At 37.9% G+C, this 25,194-nt stretch overlaps 4 protein-coding genes across 4 annotated transcripts; 1 reads left to right on the forward strand and 3 right to left on the reverse strand.

Moving 5' to 3' along the window:
• Nucleotides 1–426: 426 nt before the first annotated feature.
• Nucleotides 427–4,719, reverse strand: LOC114363501 (carboxypeptidase B-like). The gene is made up of 8 exons (XM_028319234.1): nucleotides 4,656–4,719; nucleotides 2,141–2,274; nucleotides 1,893–2,053; nucleotides 1,659–1,793; nucleotides 1,234–1,333; nucleotides 986–1,132; nucleotides 609–696; nucleotides 427–431 (listed from the first exon to the last, which is right to left on the reverse strand). The coding sequence occupies exons 2-8, from the start codon at nucleotides 2,264–2,266 to the stop codon at nucleotides 427–429; spliced, it is 762 nt and encodes a 253-aa protein (XP_028175035.1). The 5' UTR covers nucleotides 2,267–2,274; nucleotides 4,656–4,719.
• A 1,056-nt stretch (nucleotides 4,720–5,775) lies between these two features.
• Nucleotides 5,776–22,490, forward strand: LOC114363502 (centrosomal protein of 162 kDa). Its single transcript, XM_028319235.1, has 5 exons — nucleotides 5,776–6,301; nucleotides 17,193–17,745; nucleotides 17,845–18,360; nucleotides 18,443–18,657; nucleotides 21,548–22,490. The coding sequence occupies exons 1-5, from the start codon at nucleotides 5,909–5,911 to the stop codon at nucleotides 21,773–21,775; spliced, it is 1,905 nt and encodes a 634-aa protein (XP_028175036.1). The 5' UTR covers nucleotides 5,776–5,908; the 3' UTR covers nucleotides 21,776–22,490.
• Nucleotides 6,388–16,240, reverse strand: Mf-cpa (molting fluid carboxypeptidase A). Its single transcript, XM_028319236.1, has 9 exons — nucleotides 16,088–16,240; nucleotides 12,102–12,458; nucleotides 11,834–12,025; nucleotides 10,816–10,949; nucleotides 10,328–10,488; nucleotides 9,902–10,033; nucleotides 8,299–8,395; nucleotides 7,814–7,960; nucleotides 6,388–6,720 (listed from the first exon to the last, which is right to left on the reverse strand). Exons 1-9 carry the CDS (start codon nucleotides 16,179–16,181, stop codon nucleotides 6,481–6,483), a joined length of 1,554 nt encoding a protein of 517 aa, XP_028175037.1. The 5' UTR covers nucleotides 16,182–16,240; the 3' UTR covers nucleotides 6,388–6,480.
• An 859-nt stretch (nucleotides 22,491–23,349) lies between the features above and the next one.
• Nucleotides 23,350–24,503, reverse strand: LOC114363515 (carboxypeptidase A4-like). Its single transcript, XM_028319254.1, has 2 exons — nucleotides 24,357–24,503; nucleotides 23,350–24,215 (listed from the first exon to the last, which is right to left on the reverse strand). The coding sequence occupies exons 1-2, from the start codon at nucleotides 24,465–24,467 to the stop codon at nucleotides 23,943–23,945; spliced, it is 384 nt and encodes a 127-aa protein (XP_028175055.1). The 5' UTR covers nucleotides 24,468–24,503; the 3' UTR covers nucleotides 23,350–23,942.
• Between the last annotated feature and the right edge of the window lie 691 nt (nucleotides 24,504–25,194).

The following is a 25,194-nucleotide window of genomic DNA, read 5'->3' on the forward strand; positions in this document are numbered from 1 at the left end:
TAACCGTAACGTCTTCATAATCCTAACTAACTAAATATTATAAATGCGAAAGTTTGTATGGATGTTTAGATGTCTGGATTATATTTGTTACTCTTTCACGCAAAAACAAGTGTAACACGCTATAATTTATGACGTTCTCTGACAAACTAAATTTCACGCTAGTAAAGCCGTGAGCAAAAGCTAGTTTTCAGAAATCATATCGATATATTTTTGATCACTCAATTTGATAATTTTCGCATCCTTAGTTGCAAAAATAATGACGTTTAATTAATTTTTGTGACGGTATTGCCATTTAATTTTTAATGAATAATTTGTAAACCGGTTTTAATAGATAAAAACCGAATAAAACTTTGTTCACAAAATTAATGGAGACAAGATAGTTTACCTACCTTTAAAAAATCGTAGCACCATCATCCACCTAGGGGGTTATTCTAAAATCGAAATAAAAGTAAATCAAAATATTTAAGGCTATTTATTGATTATGTATGCAGCTAATTCCTTTAATGCAGCGAGCGAGCTATTGGCAACTTTGATAATATATTTTGATGGTAAAAGAAAGCCATTAAAACCTGTATCACTTAATTCAATTACAAATGGATGTTCAATACCGATGCTTGCGGCCCAATCGTTTGAGAGTCCAGATGCAGGGTACAACATTTTTGCTGAATTTCCTACATGATATCGATACCCTACTGCCTTGTACACCTGCGAAATAATTTATATTTTCTATTTGTTGCTAACATTAAGATTATTTTTATTAAACCATTTTTTTTACTACTAGGTGGACTGACGATCTGATAAAGGTCGCGGGAAGAGCCTGGATGCGGGCAGCGCAGGACCGTGCATTGTGGAAAACCTTAGAGGAGGCCTTTGTCCAGCAGTGGACGTCATTTGGCTGAAACGAACGACGAACGAACTATATTTTTTTATTGTTGGCAATATAAAGGTGTACTGCAGGGTGTATGTACCTCTATTTTTTATTTACCTTAGCCATTCCCTCAGCAATGTCATGCAATTCCTTATAATTATCGATATTAGTTTGATTATATCCGTAAGGGTATAAAATAAATTGCCCGTAGCTATGGTATGAGAGGTATGCCGTAAAATTTATGGCTGAATTCAATATAAAATCCTGAAAAAATAAATGTAAATCAAAATTAATAGTTATTGTGGTCCTATGAAAGTACATGGTACTTATTATTATCTTGATGGATATACTGACGACAATCTCACATGTATAGCTATAGTTTCAGCTTCTGAAAAAGCATGAGGTCCTGCATAATCTTCTTTGCAATTGTCAATTCCGTGATTTTTCTTTGTAATCCATCCATAACTAAAATTAAATATAATTTTGGTATGTAACATACATTACACATCATCGTGCCACGCGCAGTGTAGGGTTCCGTGGTTGAAACACACTTAATAAGCAATAAAAAAAATTGAATTTGAATTTGATATAATATTTCAGAAGCAAGCAATTACTTCATTCTAAAGTCACTTTTAATATTTTCTTCTAAGGATTTAAGCTCTCTATTGCCAAAAGTTTTCAAGCAAAACCTCGGACGGACAGATAGACAGACGGACATAACTACAAGGAACCCCTTGTCAGGACTACGGAACCCTTAAAAGGAGATTAACAGTTAACTGGCCTTACTTACCCAAAATTTCTATTAAGGTCTACACCAAAGCAACTTCCTGTAGTGTGCCTCCTATTTTTCCTCCAAAGGCGATCACCACCTGTAGACTTATGAGTGTGATAATAACCATCTGGATTTATTATTGGAACGAAATACCTGAGACAATTCACAACATAGCACAACAAATGTAATACATTAAGTAGGTACCTATTTATTTTACGCAATAATGGCAATTTTAATATTATTTATACATACCAATCAATGTTCCTAATATCATCAGATTCATCGTCAAAATGAGTTGTCAATTCATTAATTATATAAGTTACTGTAGCTACACTTATCCATTCTCGGGCATGTATTCCACTTTCTATAAAGACTGCTTTGTTAGAAGAATTTCCATTAGATAAACGAAATAACTGCAAACATAATGTTTTGTTTTGAATACTATCACAACACAATCAAGCAGGGTGAACATAAATACATTTTACTGCATATTTTATTACCCTTATTTCACGTTCTTCATGAGACTTTCCAAGAACTTTAACTTCTGTTATATTTGGATATGATATACTCAAATAATTAAGGAAAGCAATGATATCCTCGTATTTGTGGTAACGGTTCCAATCCATTTTCTGATCTTTTTTTTTTTTTTTTTTTTATCCCCAACGAGGAAGCTCTTGGCCTGTATCTCACCTGATGGTAAGTGACGATCAGGCCGAAGGTGGAAGCGAGCTTCACCCGGAATCCTCAACCACGGAGGAACTGGCTATCTTACCTCTAACTGCCGGAACACAACAATGCCACGAATGCTGTTAACATTGTTGTTATGGCGACAGACTTAGGTAAGATGGTGGTAGCTAGCCAGGCGGACTTAGAACAAGCCCTACCACCAACCAAACCGAACAGAAAAATCTGCCCCCACTGGGAATCGAACCCGGGACCTCTGCATCTGAAGCAGGTGGTCTTACCACTAGACCACAGAGGCGGTTATGATCTAAAACACAAACAAGACATCGGAAGTGCATTCATTTCCCCCAAATGACAAACCAGCTGGACAAAGGCCTCTTCCAAGTGCTTTTAACTGAAGAAAAATATTGACCTTAGTGCAGATTCTGGCCAATTAAAAAAGGCAACGTTATAATTGTTTTCTAAGAATGGGAAGAGTTTGACCGATATAGTTCGCAGAATAGCTAAAATCAAGTTGCAGTGAGCAGGGCACATATAGCTCGCAGAGTCGATGGCCGTTGGGGTAGAAAAGTTCTCGATTGGCGACCACGGGCTAGAAGATGTAGCGTGGGCAGGCCTCCTACTATGTGGACCGACGATCTGGTAAAGGTCACGGGAAGAGCCTGGATGCGGGCAGCGCAGAACCGTTCATTGTGGAAAACCTTGGGGGAGGCCTTTGTCCAACAGTGGACGTCATTAATTGGCTGAAACGAACGAACGAACGAACGAGAAGAATTTATTCACTTTATATTGATCCTTAGACAAGCGAGACCTAGAAAATTCAGACAGATATTTTTGAAGTAGGTATAAATTAGCTTACTTACAGAAAGCTCTTGATATATTTACCGAATCTTAGACTGGCATCATTCAGTATATCTATCTCAGTTTGCTCGTCATCTATTCTTTTTTGTACATCTTTGACTAGGATTGTATAATTAAGTGATCTAGATCTTAAAAGTCGTTTAATTTTACGCCTGGATTTTAACCATGTTAAGAGTTGAGCAAAACTTGATGTTAACTTCCATAATTTTATCCCTATAATATAATATCAAATGATTATTAATTTGGTAATTAATTTAGTTTTGTCGGCCGTTTGGTGTAGTGGTTGAACGGACTACTATTCCGAGAGGTCCCAGGTTCGATTCCCGGCCGGGCAGAAATTGAAATGATTAATTTAAATTTCTGTGACGGGTCTGGGTGTTTTCTATGTAATAATAATATATGTATTTATTTTGAGGCGCACACCATGGTGGTGTGTCTTACGCATAACCCAAAGGCATAACCTTTCACCACTTTATTTTACTTAATGATTTAAGACTCTTAAATTCAATATAATATGTTTTAATTCGATGGCTCCTACGTATACTGGCGTAAGTGAAAAAAGTAAATTTTACAGGAGAGCCATTTTAGTGGCCAGAACCATATTTTTGGGTCATATCTTCTGACCTACTTAAACGAATTTAATGAAATTTCACATTTAGCCTTAACATGTAATGCTTTTGCTACTGCTGTTATAATTTTTTATATTTTTCTTATATATTTTGAGATTTTACGCATTGCCCTTTTACGTCGTCACATTTCTATAATTTAATTTATATTGTTCAACGTAAAGAGACTTAAATGACAACGTAAATATAATATTTTAAGCGATTACTCTCTTTATTTATGCATGTAATTATTTTAATTGTTATCATGTGCTATATTAATAATAAATCAGTTAGAAAAAGTTGTTTAATGTATCGTTATTACGTTTTAACGCAAATACGCCCATATACTGTGCTCGAGATTTAGTTAGGTCTTTTAACATAATGTGTCATATTTTTAAAAATTATAAATAACTTGAAAAAATCGAACTGCCTAAGGCGGGAATTAACCCACAATGCCTTTAGGCAGTTCGATTTTTTCAAGTTATTTATAATTTTCAAATTAGTTTGAGATGCGACTCTTAACGCTAAAAATTAAATAACTATATAATGTGTCAAAATTTATAAATAAAACAATTTGCTATATATTTTCATGGCTTTATTTAAGATTTGGATTATAAAAAATATATATTTATGTAAGCAACTACTCGTATAGATTGACGAATCGTATGATTGGGCTTTATACGTGGCGTAATTTTGCACATACGCCTATTTGCCTACAATTTTATTTTGTATCTAATGGAAAAAAATTTTTTTTTTCTTACTGACGTTATAGATTAGAGCAAAATGAAATCATTTCTTAAATAATTGGAAAAAGGCGTAAGCGGCAGTTTCGCCTTTATACGTAGGAGCCATCGAATTATCTTACCTTCTCTATCCACAAGGTTGTTGATGAATAATAGATCAGTTTCTCCACGCAATTTTACGTTAAGTACTTGAGCGCCGGTGTAGTTAGCAATCTCTTCGTAGTTGTCATAATTAGAGATAGAGTAATCGTATTCTTCAGTACTAATTTTCATAGAAATAATAAAATGCAATGTTTCTGCAAAATAATTATACTTAGCAGAAAGACTACGATATCAATAGCAAAAAATTAAAAATAATTTATATCACAAGTTACCCAATATTAACAATAGTGGTAGAATCATATTACACTAAAGTATACATGACTTTCACTATGAGGTAGGTACTACATCTGGGTCATTCCACAAAAATATGTCAACTCTTAGTCCGCGCCACATTTCACATGAAATATTTGTTAATATTTAATTCCAAAATTGTTAAATAACAGCTCGCAATGTGCTTTATTCATCACCCATTTATATTTTTTTAAACTATTTTTAAAACATCTTAAATTCCTTTTGAATGACCCAAAACGTCATTCCCTAGGCATGTCCGTACTCCAAAAGTTTGTGTTTTGGGACCCACATTTATAAAAACATCAACTTTATCCTTTGTTTTAATTAACGAATAATCTAGCGCGGCGCTGGACGCCACCCTTCGGCAGTATTTTCAGTCTAGCTCCGAATCCACTTCCACGCCCACTTTGAAAGTTGGCATGAATGTTCTACACAATATTAGCTATTTAAATCAAAAAAATTAAAAAAATCGAAAGGGTCGAACTTTGTGAAAATCGAGGAAAAAAAATTAATTTGCATTTTTTTTAGGAAAAAATAATTTTTTTTTCGTTTCCAAAAATACAGTTAAAAAGCACTGTAAATGAAGTAATAAATCCCGTGGTTTAATTATTTTAATATATAATTTTATGACTCCATAATCAGCTTTGAAGTACTGCATGCCAACCGGTTGTCGAAAACTTCGAAGACCCATAACTCTTAAACTAGTCATTATATTACAAAAATATTTGGTACACGTATCAATAATATGTATAGGTAGAACATACTCAAATATTACTGAAATCGGAAACATCGACTTTTTTTACCTGCCCGCTTCGCATGGAATGCCCCAAATGTCAAAATCGTAGTCGTTCGTTGCCTGGCAACGAAAAATTAAATGTTTGATCGCTTTGAAAGAATTGGGGAAAAATAACATGAATGAAGTTTAATAAAAAAGAAAAGTAGCATTGAAGACAATTTGTTGTTATTTTAATTTATTAACAACATGTCTAAATTCGCCATGGTAGACCTGGTTGAATTAGCATCTAATGAAAACAGTATTTCTACAAAAGAATTTCTCAACCTCGAAAAGACTTGTGAAGCGTACAAAGACAGTGATGAAGAGATAAAAATGATATTTACTGAGATAAACAAACTGTCTGGTGGAATAGGGAATAATAATAAAATGGCAGAGGAGGATATGGATGATGTGGAGTTGATTTTGAAGAGAGCAGAAGATATTGCTCTAGAGACGGAAAACTTATTGAAAAGTAGTCCTGTCGCTGATGTGACCGGCAACAGTATCCCAGGCAGTGTATCCAATTCGGTTGTCATACCCCAAATCAAAGTTAGCAAACCCATAGAAAACCAAGATCAAAATTGTAACTTGGCACATAAGGTTAGTACCCACCTACTTTCTGATCTCTCTTTGAACTCTTCACATACTAAGTAGGAATTATTTTAATTGTGAATTAAAATGCAACATTTTCCATACATTAATCATTTATTGCTTTTATGTTGAGTACTCTAAAATAACTTACTTATCCTAATTTATTAACTTAATGGCATGTAGTGTAATTATTCTTTATTAACTTGTGCGGCCAAAACTCTTAGTGCTGCTAAGGAGCCCTTGGCCACTGGTTCGATATAAGTGGTGGGTAATACAAAGCCGTAGCGTCCTGCGTCTGAGAGTTCAATGGTGTACGAGTACTTGATTCCCTGTGCTTTGGCCCAGTCGTCCGACCCTCCTGCGGCCGGATACAGGGTATTGCTTGACGCTCCTACTGTGTATTTGTAGCCGCTGGTGCTTTCAATGACCTACAGACAGATAATTAAGGAATTTAAGCAATACTTGATAAAGAAAAAATACTTGATAAAGGCCAAGAGCTTCCTCGTTGTGGATAAAAAAAAAAAAAAAAAAATTTAAAGAGATATTTTGAGAGGTAATTAAAATAAAGGGCATCAACTTTTTGTATTGGATTGGTACTTTTAACAGGTTACAGCTGGTTTTAATTTTTAACTTGGTTAGACTGCATCTCACTTAACACCAGGTGCGATTGTGGTTAAATACCTGCCTTGTCTAGCATAAAAAAAGCTATTTAAAAAAAAAAACTAACAAAGATAGGACTTGTTGTGATAGTCTCCTGTCCTTCTCCTGTAGTGTGACACGTGTGGCACGGCAGTGCCAATTCAGGCCATTTTCGACCGCCTGTAACTTCGTTGTGGATAAAACTAGAAGGCTGAATTTTCATTAGCTATGCAGGCATTGTAAAGACACGGTATATTTAAAATTTCATTCAATTTGAACCAGTAGTTTAAGAATTATAACGGGTCAAAGTTACTTAATTTTGTCACTCACTGACTGACTCACTGACTCACCGATCATCAAAACTCTAAGGCACTTCTAGCAGACCTAGAAGCTTCAAATTTGGAATATAAGTAGTGTTTGGTGTATGAATCAAGGAAAAACTAAAATATTTGGGGGCACGGTAGTGCAACCGCCAAGTCGAGTAAAATTTTTCAATTTCGGTCCAGTTTTCTAGATACATAACTGCTGTCTACAAAATACAAAAAGAAATGAGATCCCATCAAAAACAATACTTGTCAAAAAAACCAAGTCTCGCAACTCAGTTGTTCTACGGTAAAAAGTTGTGAGATCCATGTAATACCAAGTCCAGGCCAGGAAATCTTTAACGTTTTACATAAATATATTGACTTGGCCATCGCATGAAAACACGTGTAAATTAAATTATTTAGTGCGATGGCCAAGTCAATAATTTATGTAAAACGTTAAAGATTTCCTGGCCTGGACTTGGTATTACATGGATCTCACAACTTTTTACCGTAGAACAACTGAGTTGCGAGACTTGGTTTTTTTGACAAGTATTGTTTTTGATGGGATTCTACTTACTGCTGCCATCTTCTGGCCAAGGACATCCAGTTGTTTGTAGTCTGGGGGCACAACATTGTCGTAACCCCATGGGTACAGGAGGTACTGGCCATAGCTGTGGTATGTCAGGTATGCAGTGAAATTGGCAGCAGAGCTCTTGAAGAAATCCTGGAAAAAAATAAATTCAATGTGTTCAATAATATTTGTATTTGAACTTTTGAAGTTACTCAATTTTCATTAAAAATCTGTTTAGTAGGTTACTCATTATTTTTCCTCTGATGAGTATGTACAGTAAGTACGATAACAATTGTTTTGTCAAGTGCTAGTTAGTTGTAATCATTAATTTTATTGTAATTAAACTTTTTGATTGTTATGATCAGTATTGGGAAAACCCAACTAGCTAACTAACTACTCATTGATAAAGTGCAAGGCAATTTTTATAAAATACGCAATTAATTTGTGCTTTGATGAAGTAAACAAATATTTTAATAGATAAAGATATTTACGGAAATAGCCTTTGATTCAGGTTCGGAGAAGGCGCGCGGTCCTCGGTATATCTCGCTGCATTGGTTGTTCGAAGTGCCTTTGCCGCCCCAACGATATCTAGTTCGAAAAGAAGGCAAAATTTAATTAAATTAAACCTTAAATTAATTTAACGACGCCGTGAAAAGTGAACGATTCTGTGCTTAGTACAACCCTATCAAATTAACTGCGCACCACACTGGAACGCGACTCTTCCTTCGTCATAAATTGTAGCCTATATGTTATTCTGGATTATAATCAATGGTGCTGTGAAGTTTCATCAAGATCCGTTCAGTGGTTTTTGAGCCTATTCATTACAAACATACAAAAATATATACTCTTTATAATATTAGTATAGATAACACTGTGGAGTTTTATCAAAATCCGTTCAGTAGTTCCGTTCCGTATAGTGGTTTTTTGCGTGGAAGAGTGACAAAAATCCTTTCGCATTTATCATATTTGTAGACATAAAAATATCTATTTATTATATTTTATTTTTTTTGACAAATGAAGTAGATATGTAGATAAATTTAAATAAACAACATTATTAACTGAACTTTTGGCATCTTTCTGCAAAAATGCTAAAAACCATAATAGTAAAGTAAAACAATATACATGTATCAACATTTTATTACCTAAATAATAAAATGTCCTGCTCTCATTAGCCTAAAAATAGATTGACTCATAATAGTTTAAGTTTCTGTTTATTTGTTTTATCTTTACGCCTTGCGTATACTGTGCAAAGTTGTTCACCTCACCCGAATGTTTTTAATTCTACCGTTAGCAATATTTAACGCCAGCGTTAAACTCAAATGCACGCATTGCAAAATGTACCTTATGCCCAGGACGATTTTATCATTACCTTGCCGTAACACAGTCTTGTACTAGTACGGAAGGTAAAGGATTGTGTTTCTGTACCTACCTACATTTTTCTAATAAAATTGTATTGCTTTAAAATTGGTTTTAAGTTAAATAAGAGATACATTTAGTTATTTAACTATTTTTCGGTTTGTACAAATTGTAACATTATGCACAATAAACTTATTTGTATTTGTATTTGTACTCACCTGTAGGCCTAGGATGCGCGTCGCGATAAGTGTTTATCACGCCATTTTATCGATTTTGTCCATACATTTTGACGTCGATAAAAGTTATCACGGCGCGCATCTTAGGCCTACTGCACATCTCCCCGCATTCGCCTCGTCCCGTACTACTTAGTGTTGATGTGACGTCACGGCCTCCATGTGCGCAGTTAACTCGACCACTTTACTTGATTTACTACTTATGTCTGAGAACCAAAGTAACCGACATAGCTCGCAGAATTGCTAAAATCAAGTGGCAGTGGGCATAGCTCGTAGAGACGATAGCCGTTGGGGCAGGAAAGTTCTCGAGTGGCGACCACGGGCTGGAAAACGTAGCGTGGGCAGGCCTCCTACTAGGTGGACCGACGATCTGGTAAAGGTCGCGGGAAGAGCCTGGATGCGGGCAGCGCAGGACCGTTCATTGTGGAAAACCTTGGGGGAGGCCTTTGTCCAGCAGTGGACGTCATTTGGCTGAAACGAAACTACTTATGTCTGACATCCTTACCCGAAGTTTCTGTTGAGATCTACTCCGGAACATTGTCGTACTCCGTAGGAACTTCTTCTGTTCTTACGCCAGAGACGGTCTCCCACGTGTGTGAATTCGTAACCATCTGGGTTCAGAACTGGCAGGAAATACCTGGAAACATGTATTACTTAACTCTTGGTCTTTTCAAGGTTCGAATTCATGAATATGATTTTAATTGGTGAGTTTTGAATTACTCTCATTTTAATTTGATTCTTGCCGGTCTAATGATCTGCGACTAACTTAGCCCTGTGGGCGTTAAAGTTGTAGATCCTGGCTACACAAGAGTTGGAGTAAGCCCTATTAGTTTCCAAAATCGCGCTTAGTTTCGAATTTCTCTGTTGGTGGTTTTTGGATTCATGTCTCTGGTGCTATCATCCCATAGCGATTCTCATTATAATGACTTACCAATCGATGTTTTTGATGTCATCGGACTCCACGTCAAAGTTCTCTGCGATCTGGTTGATGAAGTAAGTGACGGTTGCTGGACTGATCCACTCACGCGCATGGATTCCGCCGTCTATGAACACGGCTTTGTTCGTTGGTTTGCCGTCGGATATGCGGAGTAGCTGTTAAAAAACAGAATTTGGGTTGGTGATCGTGAAAACTTAGTGTCTCTCAAGAGCTATTTTTTCTACAGATAGTTCAAGTTACTCTGTTTCGAGCTGGATAGTTGTTTCATGCCCGTTTTCACCATAAATCCCTAATTTTTAAGCGACCCCTATGGTAACACAACAGGAATTTTGTTTAGATAGGGGTCAAAAATTAGGGATTGATGGTGAAAACGGGCATCAGTTTCACGTCAATAACTGTAATTTATTTTACTTGTAATACTTATTAGTTTCGTTTGGGATAGCGATCTAGAAAACTATTATATTTAGATTTAAAAAATCTACCTTTAGCTCTCGACCTTCATGAGATTTTCCAATAGTCTTAACGCTGACTAGAGCAGGATACGTTTTGGCCAGGTAGTCCAGGAACCCATGGATGTCTTCCAGTCTGTGGTACTGTTTCCAGTTCATTCGGTGTCCTGCAAGTAAACGCGTTTGCTTTTGAACTATGTTTAAATAATAATAGTAATAAAACAGGTATTGGGTCAGTGACGATTGCTTATCACAAAATATTCAGTTTTATTAGACACTGAAATACATGGACAGTGTTAGTTCACATCATTAATATCACAAGAAATCATGCAGCTGTTACGTTAAAATAATCCAATAACATTCTTTATCGTATTCAGCAAAGGCTGTTATTAAAACAGTTGTTCCTCGGATTCTACACTCGAGTTAACTACTGCCGCCACACATTAGATCTATGTGTCCAATATAGGTACCAACATTGGATGAGAGTTGGACATAGGATTTAAGAAAAATAAAAATAAATTCTTCAAATTTAAACAACATAATATCAATAATTATCGTGAATTTCAAGAGATTTTTATCGAAAGGTAGGTAATGTCAGGTATACGGCGTGACCAAACACATTGTAGAGTTGATATCAGCTTCTTTAATTTTATTTATTAACATTTCGAATAGTAGCGTTGAGCACAAGTTTGTTATTAGAGAAAAACACGACATAGTTTTTCTGCTTGGAACATAATTCGTATTTAAACCCTATATCTTCAGACAAATAGGCACAATTTAGCCACAAACACACATAGCCATACAGCCTGATTCTAACAACGAACCCCAGTGCGCATACGCCCAATACTCCATGGGTACGTTGAGGGTATTGTAGCCCATGTAGGCTCCCATTATACCAAACCGAGAGGCCCTGTAACGCCAAAAATTGTAAGCTCTAGCTGCAACAAAATTACACCACCCTTGGAATATTGGTTACGGAGTTTCGCAGCCACAATTCTTAATGAGCACTTCACATCGCAGAGTTTTACCCTTCCGTAAAAATAATACATACCTCGCCTGTCCTGGAGCTCAGCTTCATTTTCATCGAGCGGAGGATTCTCTTCATCAATCATCTTTTGCAGGTTCTCAATAACTATGACGTAACGTATATTTTCCTTGTTCAGGGTTTCCGTAACGTTTTCCACAGCGTGTGGTTTTACTAGAACATCGATATAGGTACCGTTGCCAGCCCATGTTTGAATCACTGAAATTATAAATGTACATTAGCATTTTGTTAACTTTTTTATTCATCATGTTATCTTTAGCATTTATTTACTCACAGTTTTTACGACGCAATTGTCGAAGAAGTTGCTTCACGCCGGTTTTTTCTGTAGAGACTTTCCAAACTTGAGCCCCAGTGTAATCAACTCGTTCCACTTCATTTTTGAGATTCCCACTTTTGACCTGCACGCTGTCAGATTCGCTCTGTGCATTTACTAAAGGTTCAGCTTGTGGTACTTCTGGCGGTACTTCATTTACAGGTTCTTTGCTAGCTTCGATAACTACAACATCTTCTACGTTATTCTGAACCTCATTAGTCGGTTGTTTTTCTAGAACTTCTGGTGATTTCACAATTTTTTCACTTTCCGACTCAGCAATTTCGGACGGTTGTCTCACAGAGTTTCTAGGTGGCCAATCTGTAAATTATTGAAAATTAAGTTTTTTTCAACATAACAGCAGCTTTTGCTCAAATTCTTCAGTTGTGATTTATTACGACCGATATTTTCTAAAAGAATTTTCCGCAAGAGAGATATTTTTTGGTTTGATAGTACATTTATGCATGAAAAGATAATTGTTTCATGTAGAATCCAAATTGGTGATGCTGTTCGGATACTAGACTAGCTAGTTAACTATTTGTGCTAAGCGTGATCCATTATCTATTATTACCGTGTTTGCTATGATACGCGATTAGGTCCTCTAGTGCAATTGCATATCATAATCGCCTTTTGCGGCTGTTCAGGATATAGCTCATGAATCTGTAATGAGCTGATGGCATTACCGCGTGATTCTTTTGTTTACTTGATCTATCATTTTAGCTGGGCCAAAAAGTTTAAGGGGAGAAAATATTGTTGAAGTATTTTGAATGGATTTTAGTCATGTTTACAACTCTTTACGTCTTTCAAGGACAAACATTGGAAAAATTTAAGAAAAGAACAGTTTTAACGCCTATGCTGTTCATGGTGTTATAATTTTTATTTTAGCAATATTTCGTATCGTATTTGAGTAGGTACTTTATTCACACTGAAAAGTATAATAATAGATTTATCAAATCTAATAAATAGATATATCGGTCAAATGTAAAGTGATTTATGGTACTTTAATAGTGGCAAGTCTTATTGTTTTGCCAAGGCGATTGTACACGCACTGATTACATCGACCCAGAGTCATTGATAAATAGAAACATGTTTTAAATACGAGCCCCGTCCGTCCTGTGACATGTTTAATGACTTTCTCTGGCCTTGCCGTGATTTCCATTCCACGCTGATCTCGGATCGAATGAGGAATTATTTATTTTTGAACGTCCTGCAGGTGTTGCGGCTTTTGTTATGTCAATCAAAATCAAAATCAAAATCAAAATTATCTTTATTNAACAGGACCAATGGCGTCCAGAGTGCGGCAGCCAAACTGCGCGCGAGTCATGTCTTCCTTCCTGCGGGCGATCATGATCTCGCGCTCTTCCTGCCTGACGGCGCCGCGCCGCTCCGGGGCCGGGCGCTTTCCACGCGCCTTCTGGTCTGCCATCCAGTGATAGATGACAGATGACAGACAAGACCCCAGCTTCTAGCTCCCAAAGGAGGAGTACCAGCGAGGACGCACGCCACAGCGTGCCCTATCGTACGGTAGATCCTTGCGACTTTCTGCGCTATGGCCCGCTGGGGCCTGCGCATAAGGGCAGCATTCTCCCTCTTGTTGAGTGCGTCCGTCCAGATTGGGGCGCCATACAGCACCATGCTCCTCAGAACGCCTGCATAAAGTAGACGACACCTCGTTTGTGGACCTTCCAAATTCGGGAGGGGCCAACTCAGTGCGCCAGCTGCCTTGAGGAGGCGTGACGCTAGCCCGTTGAAGTGTGGGCTAAAATGCCACCTCCCGTCAAGCATGAGGCCCAGATATTTCATCTGGCCTTTGACGTCAATCCTAACTACTAATCCGCATAGCATATGACACTCATGCCCGCGAGAAGGACGCCCCGGAGGAGCCAGTTGAAGCCTAGGTTCCACAAGAGTGGACCGAGCACCGAACCCTGCGAAACCCCGCTGGCTACGCCGCGCCGTTTGAGCTGGCCGTCTCTGTTAACATACAGGACTTCGCGGGCCCGTAAGTAATCGGCCAGCAGCGCTCGAAGGTACTGAGGCACTCTGTGATGTTCAAGTGCCTAGAGTATGGTGGAATGAGGAATGGTATTCTTTCAATACCAATATCCAAAGGCTATATCGAATGATACAGTCAACACACCCTCACCCCTCTCCCTAGCCTCTGCAGTGAGGCTTTTTAGCCTCTGAAGGGCGTCGACGGTCGACCTGTCATGTAAACCAAAGCAGTAATGTCAACGTTACGAAAATGAATTAGTTTCCATCCACAATATCGAAATTTGACGATTGAATATGTAAATCAAAATAAGGCGAAGTTTTGAGGTGATTTGAGTTTTGTTGCATAAAAATAATCTTTAACATTTTTTTTTTTTCATTTTTTTATCGGGAGTGCTGGGCCCCTGGTCATAGTGGGCCCCTAGGCACTGGCCTAAAGTGCCTTATGGATAATACGGCACTGCTACTACCAGCAGGATGGTGCTCCCCCACAATAAGGACGTCAAGTGCGCGAATAATACGTTTGGTGAACAGTGGATTGGACGAGGGGTCCAGTAGCTTGGCCACCACGATCCTCGGACCTGACACCAATGGATTTTTGGANACAATGCCATGAATGTATTGATTAAATTGTCGCTAGAGCGCGTAAAACTTTCCCGAATCTATTTGCGTGCGAAATTAGTGTTGTTATGAACATGTGCTTTCTTTTACGTTACTAGTTAGAAATGGCTGGTACTAAATGAAACTAAATTGGTCAAAAACCATTAAAAAAAGTATTTAATAGAGACTAAAATTGACTAAATTAGACTTAACAAGGAAGACTATTAAGTCACCACTATAAATTAAATAAATTGCAAGTTTAACCTGAGTTCACACCTACCAGTAATGTAACAATAACGGTACTTTTAAAACTACCTAATAGCGAACTTTCATTACCTCATTTTGGATTCCTTGCACGACAAAAACAAACTTTTTGAGAGTGCCACAGCCATTTTGCATTGTTAAACGAGTTGATCTTCATGCATTTTTATACGTAAACAGTTTCCGCAACTTTTAATCGTCGATTTCGATCACGTATATCGAAGGCGACTGTACGCCCGGAATAGCGATTCGTTTTAGAACAATGTTCCCGTGTATTGTCGTTTCTTCCGCTTTTTATTAATCATTTAATTTTTAGGAGTAAATTTTTTGATAGGCCCTGTATTTTTTGGTTGTTTTGTATGCCTGTTTTTAAAGTATAAAACTCCAAAATATGTTTATAAAAGTCTAGAAGCCTAGGTCATCTAAGTTTAATAGCATAATTTGCATTTTTATATTATTTTATCCTGTTAAATATCATTTAGGTCAAACAGCGACCCTAACATACAAAATCCGGTGAAAACCGTCGCACATACAGTCATTTACGTAATTAAAATTAATTTAGCTATGTATTTCAATTACATGTAAAAGTTTGTAGCGCTAGATATTCAATTTCATTTCGCACATTGAATCAAGTTAGCGGAAAAGTAGGACGCAAGATTTCTTGTTAGAATATTTTTTGTTAAAATCGTTTTAGTCAAGTGTTAGATAGTTAAATTAATCTATAGATAGTTCGGGAATAAAGCTTTTTGTGACAAAAATGTATCGGTACGGTGCAAATTGTAGCTTTCGTTTAATAGGTATGACATTTGAAACTAAATAATTTAGGTTTTATTGTGGAAGTGCGTATGCGCAGAAGTTGAGATTTATATCGCCTTGTTTTAATGGTTCAGGTTATACATTTATTATTAAGAAAAGATCTAAATTAACATCAAATAATATGATACAGTTTTTGAAGCTAAATATTTTTTTAAAGTTTATCACCTATTCGAAAGCCAATGATTCGAATTGAAATGGTTTACATCAAATAAAAAAAACCTTGACATAGGTAATAATTAGCATTAAATACTCCAAAATTTATGGTGTTTACAAAAACTTACCTTGCCCTGGCTCTAAGTCGTTGACGAGTGGTGTGCCCAGCACGAACGTCGTGGTCGCCAGCGCGAGGACTACCGCTTGCATCAACGACCCCATGGCTACTGACCGCACCGATGACCGCACTGATGCGCCGGCGCAGCCGCTAAGCCTTTTAAGCTCCAACTCTACTTTGACACTTAGATATCACGAGGAAAATATTACGCGGATAGCACACGGCATGTGCCTGTTTGATAGAAAAATCTGGGTGGTAAAATAGTGCGTAGAAATGATCTCAGTGGGATGTCCACACCATAATCGTAGGCAAAAAGTTTTCGTAAGCAGATATAAATTATCAAAATTCCTAATACGTAATCGGAAATCTGGAATTTTATTTTCCCGTAGTTTCTAACAAAACTACAAATTGGCGGCTAAAAACGACTCCACTCTACCTAGTAGTCTAGCACCGTGAGAGGATTTTGTTGACGACCTTTCATAACAAACTTCTGTTTAGCACTACTCCGTTCTTCATGCGACAATTTCTTACAGTTTTCGCTTTCCCTTTTTAACATTAATGTGTTAAACGTAAAATATTTTAAGAATTATTTTCTACTTGTTTTCATCCAACCGATCCTTTGTTGTTGGCGTTTCTAATTTTAAACTTGGGCTGATTTGCCGAAATCACGTCTCTGGCGCCGCATCGTTAGGTATTTGTTTTGGAACCAGAATGACAACCTTCGTGGCCGAGGTTGAGACGCCATGGCTCGGTCATTGGCCCAAGTTGCAGTTATTCAACGTTGATGACAAATCGTGTTTACTGTAAACACGTTTCTAATGGGTTATTTATCTCAATAGGACTAGCTAATTGTGTTCTACGGTGACACTCGTGCGTCGAAAGTGAGTTTTCGGAATAAAATACAATATGAACAATTTTCTACGAAAATACTTCCACGGCGAGTTACTTTCTTTTTTACTCCTCGACGTAAAAAAATTAAAAGAGCCATATTTATGAGTTAACTGGAGGTAAATCCATTAATGAATTCTCAAGTAGGGGAAAGGCTGGTCTCTAAACTCTTGCTCTGTCCCTTGTACCTTGTAAAGAAAATAAATAATTTGTCTTTCTTGTCGTAGCAAAATACCAAGCAAGCTGGTAAAGAAAATAATGAAAATCGACGCAAACCAAAATCGAGACCTTATTCGGCTGGGGTTATCGATTCTAAGAAACGAGAAGGCGGTAAAGTTGCAAGATTTGTTACAAACTCACCAAAAAAGAGCACGAACTGTAAACACGAAGGTTTAATTGAAGAGCTAAAAGATACCAATGAGAGAATTAAAAGCATTGAACTCTTGAATGTTCAACTAACCGATGACAATAAAGTTCTGAGAAAGAAACTCGATCAAATCAACGAACAAAAACATGTTGCCGATTTGAAATTAGCTGAATGCGAAAAGTTTATCAGTCGAATTGGAAAAGAATATGAGAACAGAAATATGGAACTCAAAGCGGCTAACGAAAATGAGGGAAGAATAATGGCAGAGTTAAATAAAGAACGTAACGAGAGAAAGAACTTGACTATCCAACATGAAAAAGACGTGATTGTAATTCATGATCTTCAAAGGCAGGTCAAAGAAATGGAGCTGATATTGAGAAGGAAACATCCTGATTCTGTATCAGCCTTGATAGGTGCGTTTCGTTAATCCATAGGTTTTAAAATAAGTTTTTAATTATGGTTTAGTAACCATAATTCTAAAGATGATTTTATTAACTAGGTTATTATTTCAGTGGCCTCAAAGTCATCGACAGTGGAAGATAACAAGAAAAAGTTATTGGAAGAACGAATCGCCCGTTTGGAACAAGAACTAAAGGACAAGGAAGATCATTTTCAGGGTATACTGTTAACGCTTCAGGAAAAGTTTGGAGACATGAAAGTGAAATATGAAAACCATATTATTGACGTAGAGCGACAGCTAATGGAAGATCGTAAAGTAAACACAGAGCTTAAGAATAAGTTAGGCAAAGCCAACATGGTTGATGCATCCGTCCAAACAATGCCTAGGCCTGTACACACAATTTCTACACAAACATTTTTAAAACCAGACAGAGCTTCGTCAGCTGTGAGCAGACTGTCGCAGAATTCTGCGCTTTTATTGAATAAGTTGAAAGAAGATAGTTATTTAGTGGCCACAATCAAGGGCTTGCAAGCAGAGCTTACTGTAAAACAACGAACTATTGCTAAGATAAATAGAGAAACAGAAGAATTAAGGAAGAATTTACGGAATCTGCAAAAAGAAAAAGAAGGTAAGTAATCAAATCTAGCAGTGGCTACTTACTTATAAAGTGTTTTCAAGCTCTGGTTTATACATTTTAATTTTCTTTTCAGTGCTACTTCACATAAACCCTCAAAAGAAGATAGGTTTAAAGCAAAATAAGTCTACAGAAAACATTTTGGCAAGAATGAACACCGAAATGGTGACTGAGTTGGAAGAGATGAAAAAGCAGAAAGAAGTAATATTGCTTGAACGAAACAGCTTGTTGGATTCTTTGAAGCGAACGAACGAAGAGTTTATCTTGCTGAAGAAGAAGAGGATTCAAGATGTGAGTTTACAACCTATAGGATCTATGTGTAGTTCTAGTCGCTTAACTCAGTCAGAGCCTTAGCTATGGGAGCGGTATGGAAGGGTGTTTTTGAGACTTAAGACGCAGTTTAAATTGTTTTTTGTATAGCATTATATGTAAAGGCATATAACAGCCTGATTTACCTTTATAATGCCATCTAGTATATTTTTTTTATTTTTTATTAGATGTAAAGTGTGCGGCCAGATGTAAACTATTGCAAATTGCATTCTAAAGCACAGATATCCGTAACCGTAACCGAAAGCGGTATAATAATTATTCCTATATCCGTATCCATAACCGAAACTACATATCCATAACATCCCTACTTAAGACATGCTTCAGATTTGTATGCTCTGTCACGTCATAATAATAATATGTCAATGTCGCCCCTCCCGTACCGCTCCCATATCTCAGGCACCGACTTAGTTCGTTCGTTCGTTTCAGCCGAAAGACGTCCACTGCTGGACAAAGGCCTCCCCCAAGGATTTCCACAAAGACCGGTCCTGCGCCGCTTGCATCCAGGTACTTCCCGCAACCTTTACCAGATCGTCGGTCCACCTAGTGGGAGGCCTGCCCACGCTACGTCTTCCAGCTCGTGGTCGCCACTCAAGAACTTTCCTGCCCCAGCGGCCATCAGCTCTTCGAGCTATGTGCCCCGCCCACTGCCACTTGATTTTAGCGATTCTGCGGGCTATGTCAGTCACTCTGGTTCTCCTACCGACTTAGTAAGACCTATAAAATGCAGACAAAACTGTTCATCTAATCTACAGGGTGTTACTTTGCATTCTTGCCATATTTACAGAGGTTACTATATTACTGATACTGAACACAAATCCGTAAAAAAATAATGCCCGAAAATTTTTTTTTTTAATCTTGAATATTTTATTTTATCGACAATCTGTTAAACACACCACTAATTATCGTAACGCATGCACATCACTTGTTGGCGATGGCGATGGAGACTTTTTTACTTTTTATTGTATTTTTAAATAGGTATCTATTGCAATCTATTGTCTTTAAAATGTCTTTTTGACACTTGTAAAAAACTGAGAAATCCATCAAACACAAGTCACGTTATAAATAATACAAAAATGACTGAAGTGTATTCAAACAACGAATAATTTAATCAAAATGGTGCTTGGAGTGTCTGCAAGACGTCTTAGACGAATTGCTTGATGACGTACCCTTAGCGTTACACCAAATGCTCTACTACCCAGGGCCGGATTAACCATCTCGGGGCCCCTAGGCACAGCTCGTTTCGGGCCCCCCTTTTTTTGTCGCGGAGGAAATGCTTTATTTTATAGTATCGGGCCGTAACCTTAGACTTCCGCGACACCACCGGCGACATCTCGCCTACACGGCGGACCCTAGACGCCCCCCTTGTGGGGATCCGACGGGAATGGCGCGAAACGCCAAGCCGTTCCCGTCAGACGGAGGTGACAAGGGTGCCCCCGCTCCCCCGGCCTGCTGGCCGCCATCTGTGGGCAGAGTAGAACGGTCGTATAACCGCCTTCTCCACCCCCTTCTCCGCCTGCGGAGCGATGAGGCGAGAGGATCGTTCTCCCGCTCGCGCTCCGCTGCCTCCTTCTAAAAGATGATCTCTTCGCAAAAGAAGGCGACCACCATCCAGCATCCTTCACTTTCCAGCATGGCGTTGACCAGGCTCGGAAGCAAAAGATCCCGGCCCACGACCGCAGTGAGGACACGGCGCTGCTCCTCCCAGCCTGTACAGATCGCGAGGGTGTGCTGCACCGTGTCATCCGCCGAACCGCATTTGTGGTACAGCGGGGATTCCTCGGCCGTGTGGTGACGGCAGAGTAGAATACATTTGTCACCAACCTCAAGTCTTCCCGNGCCGAAAGTAGAAAGGAAAATCTGAAATCAACTGAAGAGTATTTTAAAATAGTTATTATGACTGGATAAAAAGGCTGGTACCCAATGCCATAAAATTAAGAACTAGGCCACGCCCACTAGGTTTATTCCACTGCAGGGCCGGATCTACCTATGGGCTGATTGGGCTGCAGCCCAGGGCCCCGTGGTTACAAGGGGCCCCCAGATCCCGCTAAAAAGTAGGTTATAATTTGGAAAAAAAAAAAGTTGTCTGTAAAGTCGGTTTACGGATGATATTTTTACGTGACAACGTCATAAGAAGTTTCAGCCCAGGGCCCCACAAATTCACGATCCGGCCCTGTTCCACTTGCACCTGTAGAACGTGCGAGACAAAATTGGTTTATTCCAATTTGTACTGAAAAACCAAATTTACTAAAATCTTAGTGTACTTTCTTTATGGGAGTCTCTTGTTTATCTTAAATAATAGGTACTGTTACCTACTTTTATCTCTGTGAATATGGCAAGAATGCAAAGTAACACGGTGTATAGGATGTTAGGTAAATGGGTATATGAGCCGACACTAGCTCATGTTAACATGGGCATATAAATGGTATGGTGAAGTCAGAAATTTGTTATCATCATTTTAATTTTTTAAATTTTCATACAAAATAAAATTTATAAAATCCGATTTGTATGAAAATTTAAATAATTAAAATGAAGATATCAATTTTCTGACTTCACCATACCATTTATATGCCCATTTACCTAACACCCTGTATATCTATACTAATATTATAAATCCGAAAGTAATTCTGCCTGTCTCTCTTTCACGCCTAAACCACTGAACCGATTTTGATGAAATTTGGCATAAAGATAGTTTGAGTCCCGGGAAAGGACATAGGATAGTTTTTATCCCGGTTTTTGAAACAGGGACGCGCGCGATAGGGTTTTTCTGTGACAGACAAAATTCCACGCGGGCGAAGCAGCGGGCGGAAAGCTAGTAGGTACATTATAATGTATGTTTTTATTCTTGTTTTAGCTACACACTCTCCAACTCGCCCATGAAAAAGAGCTGATGCAGATGAACATGCAAGTGTATCCTTTACAAGAGGAGATCAAACTTCTGAATCGAACCGTCGAGATCCTTCAAGACCGTTTAAGATCAGCAGACGATAAATCTGTTAGACATCAAACAAAAGAGGATAATATGCATGCTGGAGGAGATACTGGCAGTTTGAAGAGTACCGGTAAGAAAGATAACCGTTAAGAAAGAAAAAAAAACTATTTCTTATGTTGATCTCTATGATATTGATGACGTATTTTACATATCGATCACCCGCATTTATTCCATAAATAATTATTAATTTATATTCAATAACAATTAATTTGTGTGATTGCTATGTATGAATTATTATGGTACATGTAGCTGATAATAGAATTTAATTTATCGCACTGCATTCGTTTGGTGTGCAATAAAATTTTGTAATTTTGTACACAAATTCTTCGTTTGACGACCGAATAGTTTGGTCGGTTCATTGAAATTCATTCACAATCGCACGTTGAAGATAACGGTGAAAGTATTTGTGACGTTTGCCTTAAACGTGTGACGTTTATGCCTTTTTTACGATGCATTTTACTTAACCACGTGTGTTATTTACTTATGCTTAGGGTTGCCATCTCTAAAATTTGGTAATCAGGACAAGATGCGAGAAAACCCCGGATTTTGAAGCCCAGAAACCGGATATGTCAACAGGTTTTTATAAAACTTAGTCACGTCTCCCGGCATTGGCTTAAGACTTAATTTTTTTATACCCGGACAACAAATAAAACCTCACCCGGACGCCCTCTAAACTAGGACAAATCTGGGGAAACCCGGACGGATGGCAACCCTATTTATGCTTAAGAACGTTGAAGATTATGTGATAGGGACCAGATAGTTTATAAGGAGAGTTCTAAGTGTTCTTGAGTGCCTAAGGGTGATAAATCTACACTAATATTATAAAGAGGAAAACTTTGTTTGTTTGTTTGGTTGTAATGAATAGGCTCAAAAACTACTGGACCGTTTTTTAAAATTCTTTCACCATTCGAAAGCTACATTATCCACGAGTAACATAGGCTAAATTTTATTTTGGAAAAAAATAGGGTTCCTTAAAATATGTAGATAATGTAGTCCACGCGCGCGAAGCCGCGGGCGGAAAGCTAGTATAGCATAATTTTAATCCCTTGTGATTGTATAATGAAATAAATGATAAGCGCAAATTATGAGATGATTGATAGTACTTGATACTTGAAGAAATTGTAAGTGGTTCCTATAGTGCGGTATACGGAGTTGCAGAGAAATTGTCTAGTCAAATATTTTCGTGAGTGATTTAAGCTTGATGTTAGATGTCAGGTATTGTGGTGCCTTCTATTAATAAAGCGCATTATATTTCATATTGTATTTTTATTTATTTAAATGCTCAATATCTTAACTATACCATCGCGCTATGCCTAGGCGCAGCCCATCGACTTTTAGTTGGCCGATAGTTGCGCCCGACTTTAATTTGTATGAAGAATCGGCCGATATCAAATCGGTGTAATAAATGTACGTACTTTCATACTTTAATGAGTAACATCCCGCCTTCCCCTTCATTTGTTGTAAGTAACTGTCCTCTCTATAGGTTGTCTGGAAGAGATCGCTTCACAGCGATAAGACCGCCTAATTGTACCTTATGTGTTCCTTTTCTTCCTGTTCTTTTTATGTGGTGTGCAATAAAGAGTATTTATTATTATTACATCTTCTTAAAGATTCTCGGAACTGGTTGTTCCGGTATTGAATTGAAATTATTATTATCCCGACCCAATTATCGGCCGACAAAAAGTCCATAGTCTGCCGCTAGGCTAAAATAATGAGGACACTGTAGTAGGTTTCAGGTTAACACAAGTCGTTCTTAGATCGCGAAGCGAAGTAATGGCCGTGGAAAATACTAATAACGACCCTTTCTCGCGATATTTATAAAGTGGTTTCTCTAGTTAACAGTTTAGGTTAACAACTGGTACACAATGAAACTAGTTTCTCGGCCCAGTTCCTTCCGATAGTAAAACTGAGTAGAAAATACAGCGCGGGACCATAGCTTGAACCAGCACTGTAAATGTGCGATAAAATTGTATGAATTGTAAAGAAGTAGGTACCTGTACTTTAAGTCGCTTAATTGCTATCTCAAGTCTCAAAATCAATCAATCTTGAGACGAATCGATATCCTCATCCTTATGCTATCTTTGAATTAATAGAATTATGTAGGTACTTACATAATTTCAATACCTATTAACGGCAAATTAAAAATGATTGTTTATTTATGATAATTTACATTAGATGTTTAAAGTAACATGTTTGTAAGTTAGATATTCATACATTTTAGTATCTACTTCTGCGTTAAAAGTCTGGTCATACTTATCTAAAACCAAGGATAGTGCTGCGCCCTAACCGAAGTTTTTCTTTCGAGATGGCTTGCTAACTGCTTGACTGCTATGTACATTTCTTGACCTGCCTCCTGGATATACACAGGGGGTACCAGGAAGCCATGCTCGCCTGTATCGCGGCCTTCGATGACGTAGCTATGACGTATTCCCACAGAATACATCCAATCGAGTAGAGATCCTGAGGCAGGGTAGATCACTTGGTATGTTTGACCAGTGGTGTAGCTTTTATTTTTGTATTCGAATATTGCCTGAAACGTGTATGAGATGAACATCTGCCCTTTTTGCACAGTTCCGTATAAGTTTTTTTTTGTGTTCAGAGTCCTTTGATCACCCATGGAATAAGATCACCATTCACCAAGGTGATTAAAGTTGAATGAAATTCTTCTTACCTTCTGCATCACTTTAGAAGTGTTTTCTAGGAGATTATGATCAACAGTTGGCTTGGACCTGGAACTCCATGGAAACATTATCAGCTGACCAAAAGAGTGGAAATCCACCATGGCTACTAAACGGCTTTTCAGTTTTTCGACGATACTCTGAAATATACTTTATGATCACTTTAACACAAAGGTAACTTATCAAGATTTTCGTGAACCATAGTGTAAAACTATTAAGTGATCGATGATAAAATCAATTAAGCGCGCGTTCTTTGCTTTTCTCACGCATTAAAGGCGCGCGCGCACGTGTTAATTTTGTCACGTGACAATGACTCTCTTTTACACTTTTTTTTTTAAAGAGAAAGAACGTTTTCCTTTTCTTATCTATGGAGAGGTATACCACAAAATTCTATTTTGTGCCTACCTACATACTGTACTGTCAGTGACAAAAGTCACCCGGGCGCGCGCGCCGTTATTCTCAAGAACTGGAGATTTGCGGCTACCCCCAGGATTTGTGACTGGAGGAAGACATAATTATGTGAATGTTATTCGAGTGTTTCATAATAAATACCTCCAGTTACAAGTAACATTTACGACAGAATAAGATTCAATTTCGTGATAGATTGAGATAGATAGAAGACGTAGCGAAGCGATCGATGCAATTTGCATCTGTCACTATTACCAGGCCTGGCTCACTCCGCGCGGTACATCCGATAATTACCTACAGCGAAGCGCCCCGCCGGCGGGTATTATATCAGTCGAGTGTCACGCTCGCGCCCGTCAGGACGCTGCACTATGGAGCGAAATTGCGATTTATGGACATAGCGATTTTTTTCACAATTTCTATTTG

The sequence above is a fragment of the Ostrinia furnacalis genome, unplaced genomic scaffold (genome assembly GCF_004193835.3).
Source record: "Ostrinia furnacalis isolate ACB-3 unplaced genomic scaffold, ASM419383v2 OfSCF7157, whole genome shotgun sequence".
Taxonomy (NCBI): Eukaryota; Metazoa; Arthropoda; class Insecta; order Lepidoptera; family Crambidae; genus Ostrinia; species Ostrinia furnacalis.

Bases quoted from the DNA above. Each gene is read 5' to 3' on its own strand.
- LOC114363501 (XM_028319234.1), bottom strand. From the start codon at position 2,266: ATGGATTGGAACCGTTACCACAAATACGAGGATATCATTGCTTTCCTT. The intron at 1,794-1,892 runs GTATGTATAAAT...GAATTGTCTCAG, and splicing joins GATATTAGGAACATTGATTG to GTATTTCGTTCCAATAATAA. The intron at 1,133-1,233 runs GTGAGATTGTCG...TTATTTTTTCAG, and splicing joins CTGAAACTATAGCTATACAT to GATTTTATATTGAATTCAGC.
- LOC114363502 (XM_028319235.1), top strand. From the start codon at position 5,909: ATGTCTAAATTCGCCATGGTAGACCTGGTTGAATTAGCATCTAATGAA. The intron at 17,746-17,844 runs GTGCGTTTCGTT...TTATTATTTCAG, and splicing joins TTCTGTATCAGCCTTGATAG to TGGCCTCAAAGTCATCGACA. The intron at 18,658-21,547 runs GTGAGTTTACAA...TTCTTGTTTTAG, and splicing joins AGAAGAAGAGGATTCAAGAT to CTACACACTCTCCAACTCGC.
- Mf-cpa (XM_028319236.1), bottom strand. From the start codon at position 16,181: ATGGGGTCGTTGATGCAAGCGGTAGTCCTCGCGCTGGCGACCACGACG. The intron at 12,026-12,101 runs GTGAGTAAATAA...TTATAATTTCAG, and splicing joins ACAATTGCGTCGTAAAAACT to TGATTCAAACATGGGCTGGC. The intron at 10,950-11,833 runs GTATGTATTATT...GTTTACTTGCAG, and splicing joins TGAGCTCCAGGACAGGCGAG to GACACCGAATGAACTGGAAA.
- LOC114363515 (XM_028319254.1), bottom strand. From the start codon at position 24,467: ATGGTGGATTTCCACTCTTTTGGTCAGCTGATAATGTTTCCATGGAGT. The intron at 24,216-24,356 runs GTAAGAAGAATT...TACACGTTTCAG, and splicing joins CTTCTAAAGTGATGCAGAAG to GCAATATTCGAATACAAAAA.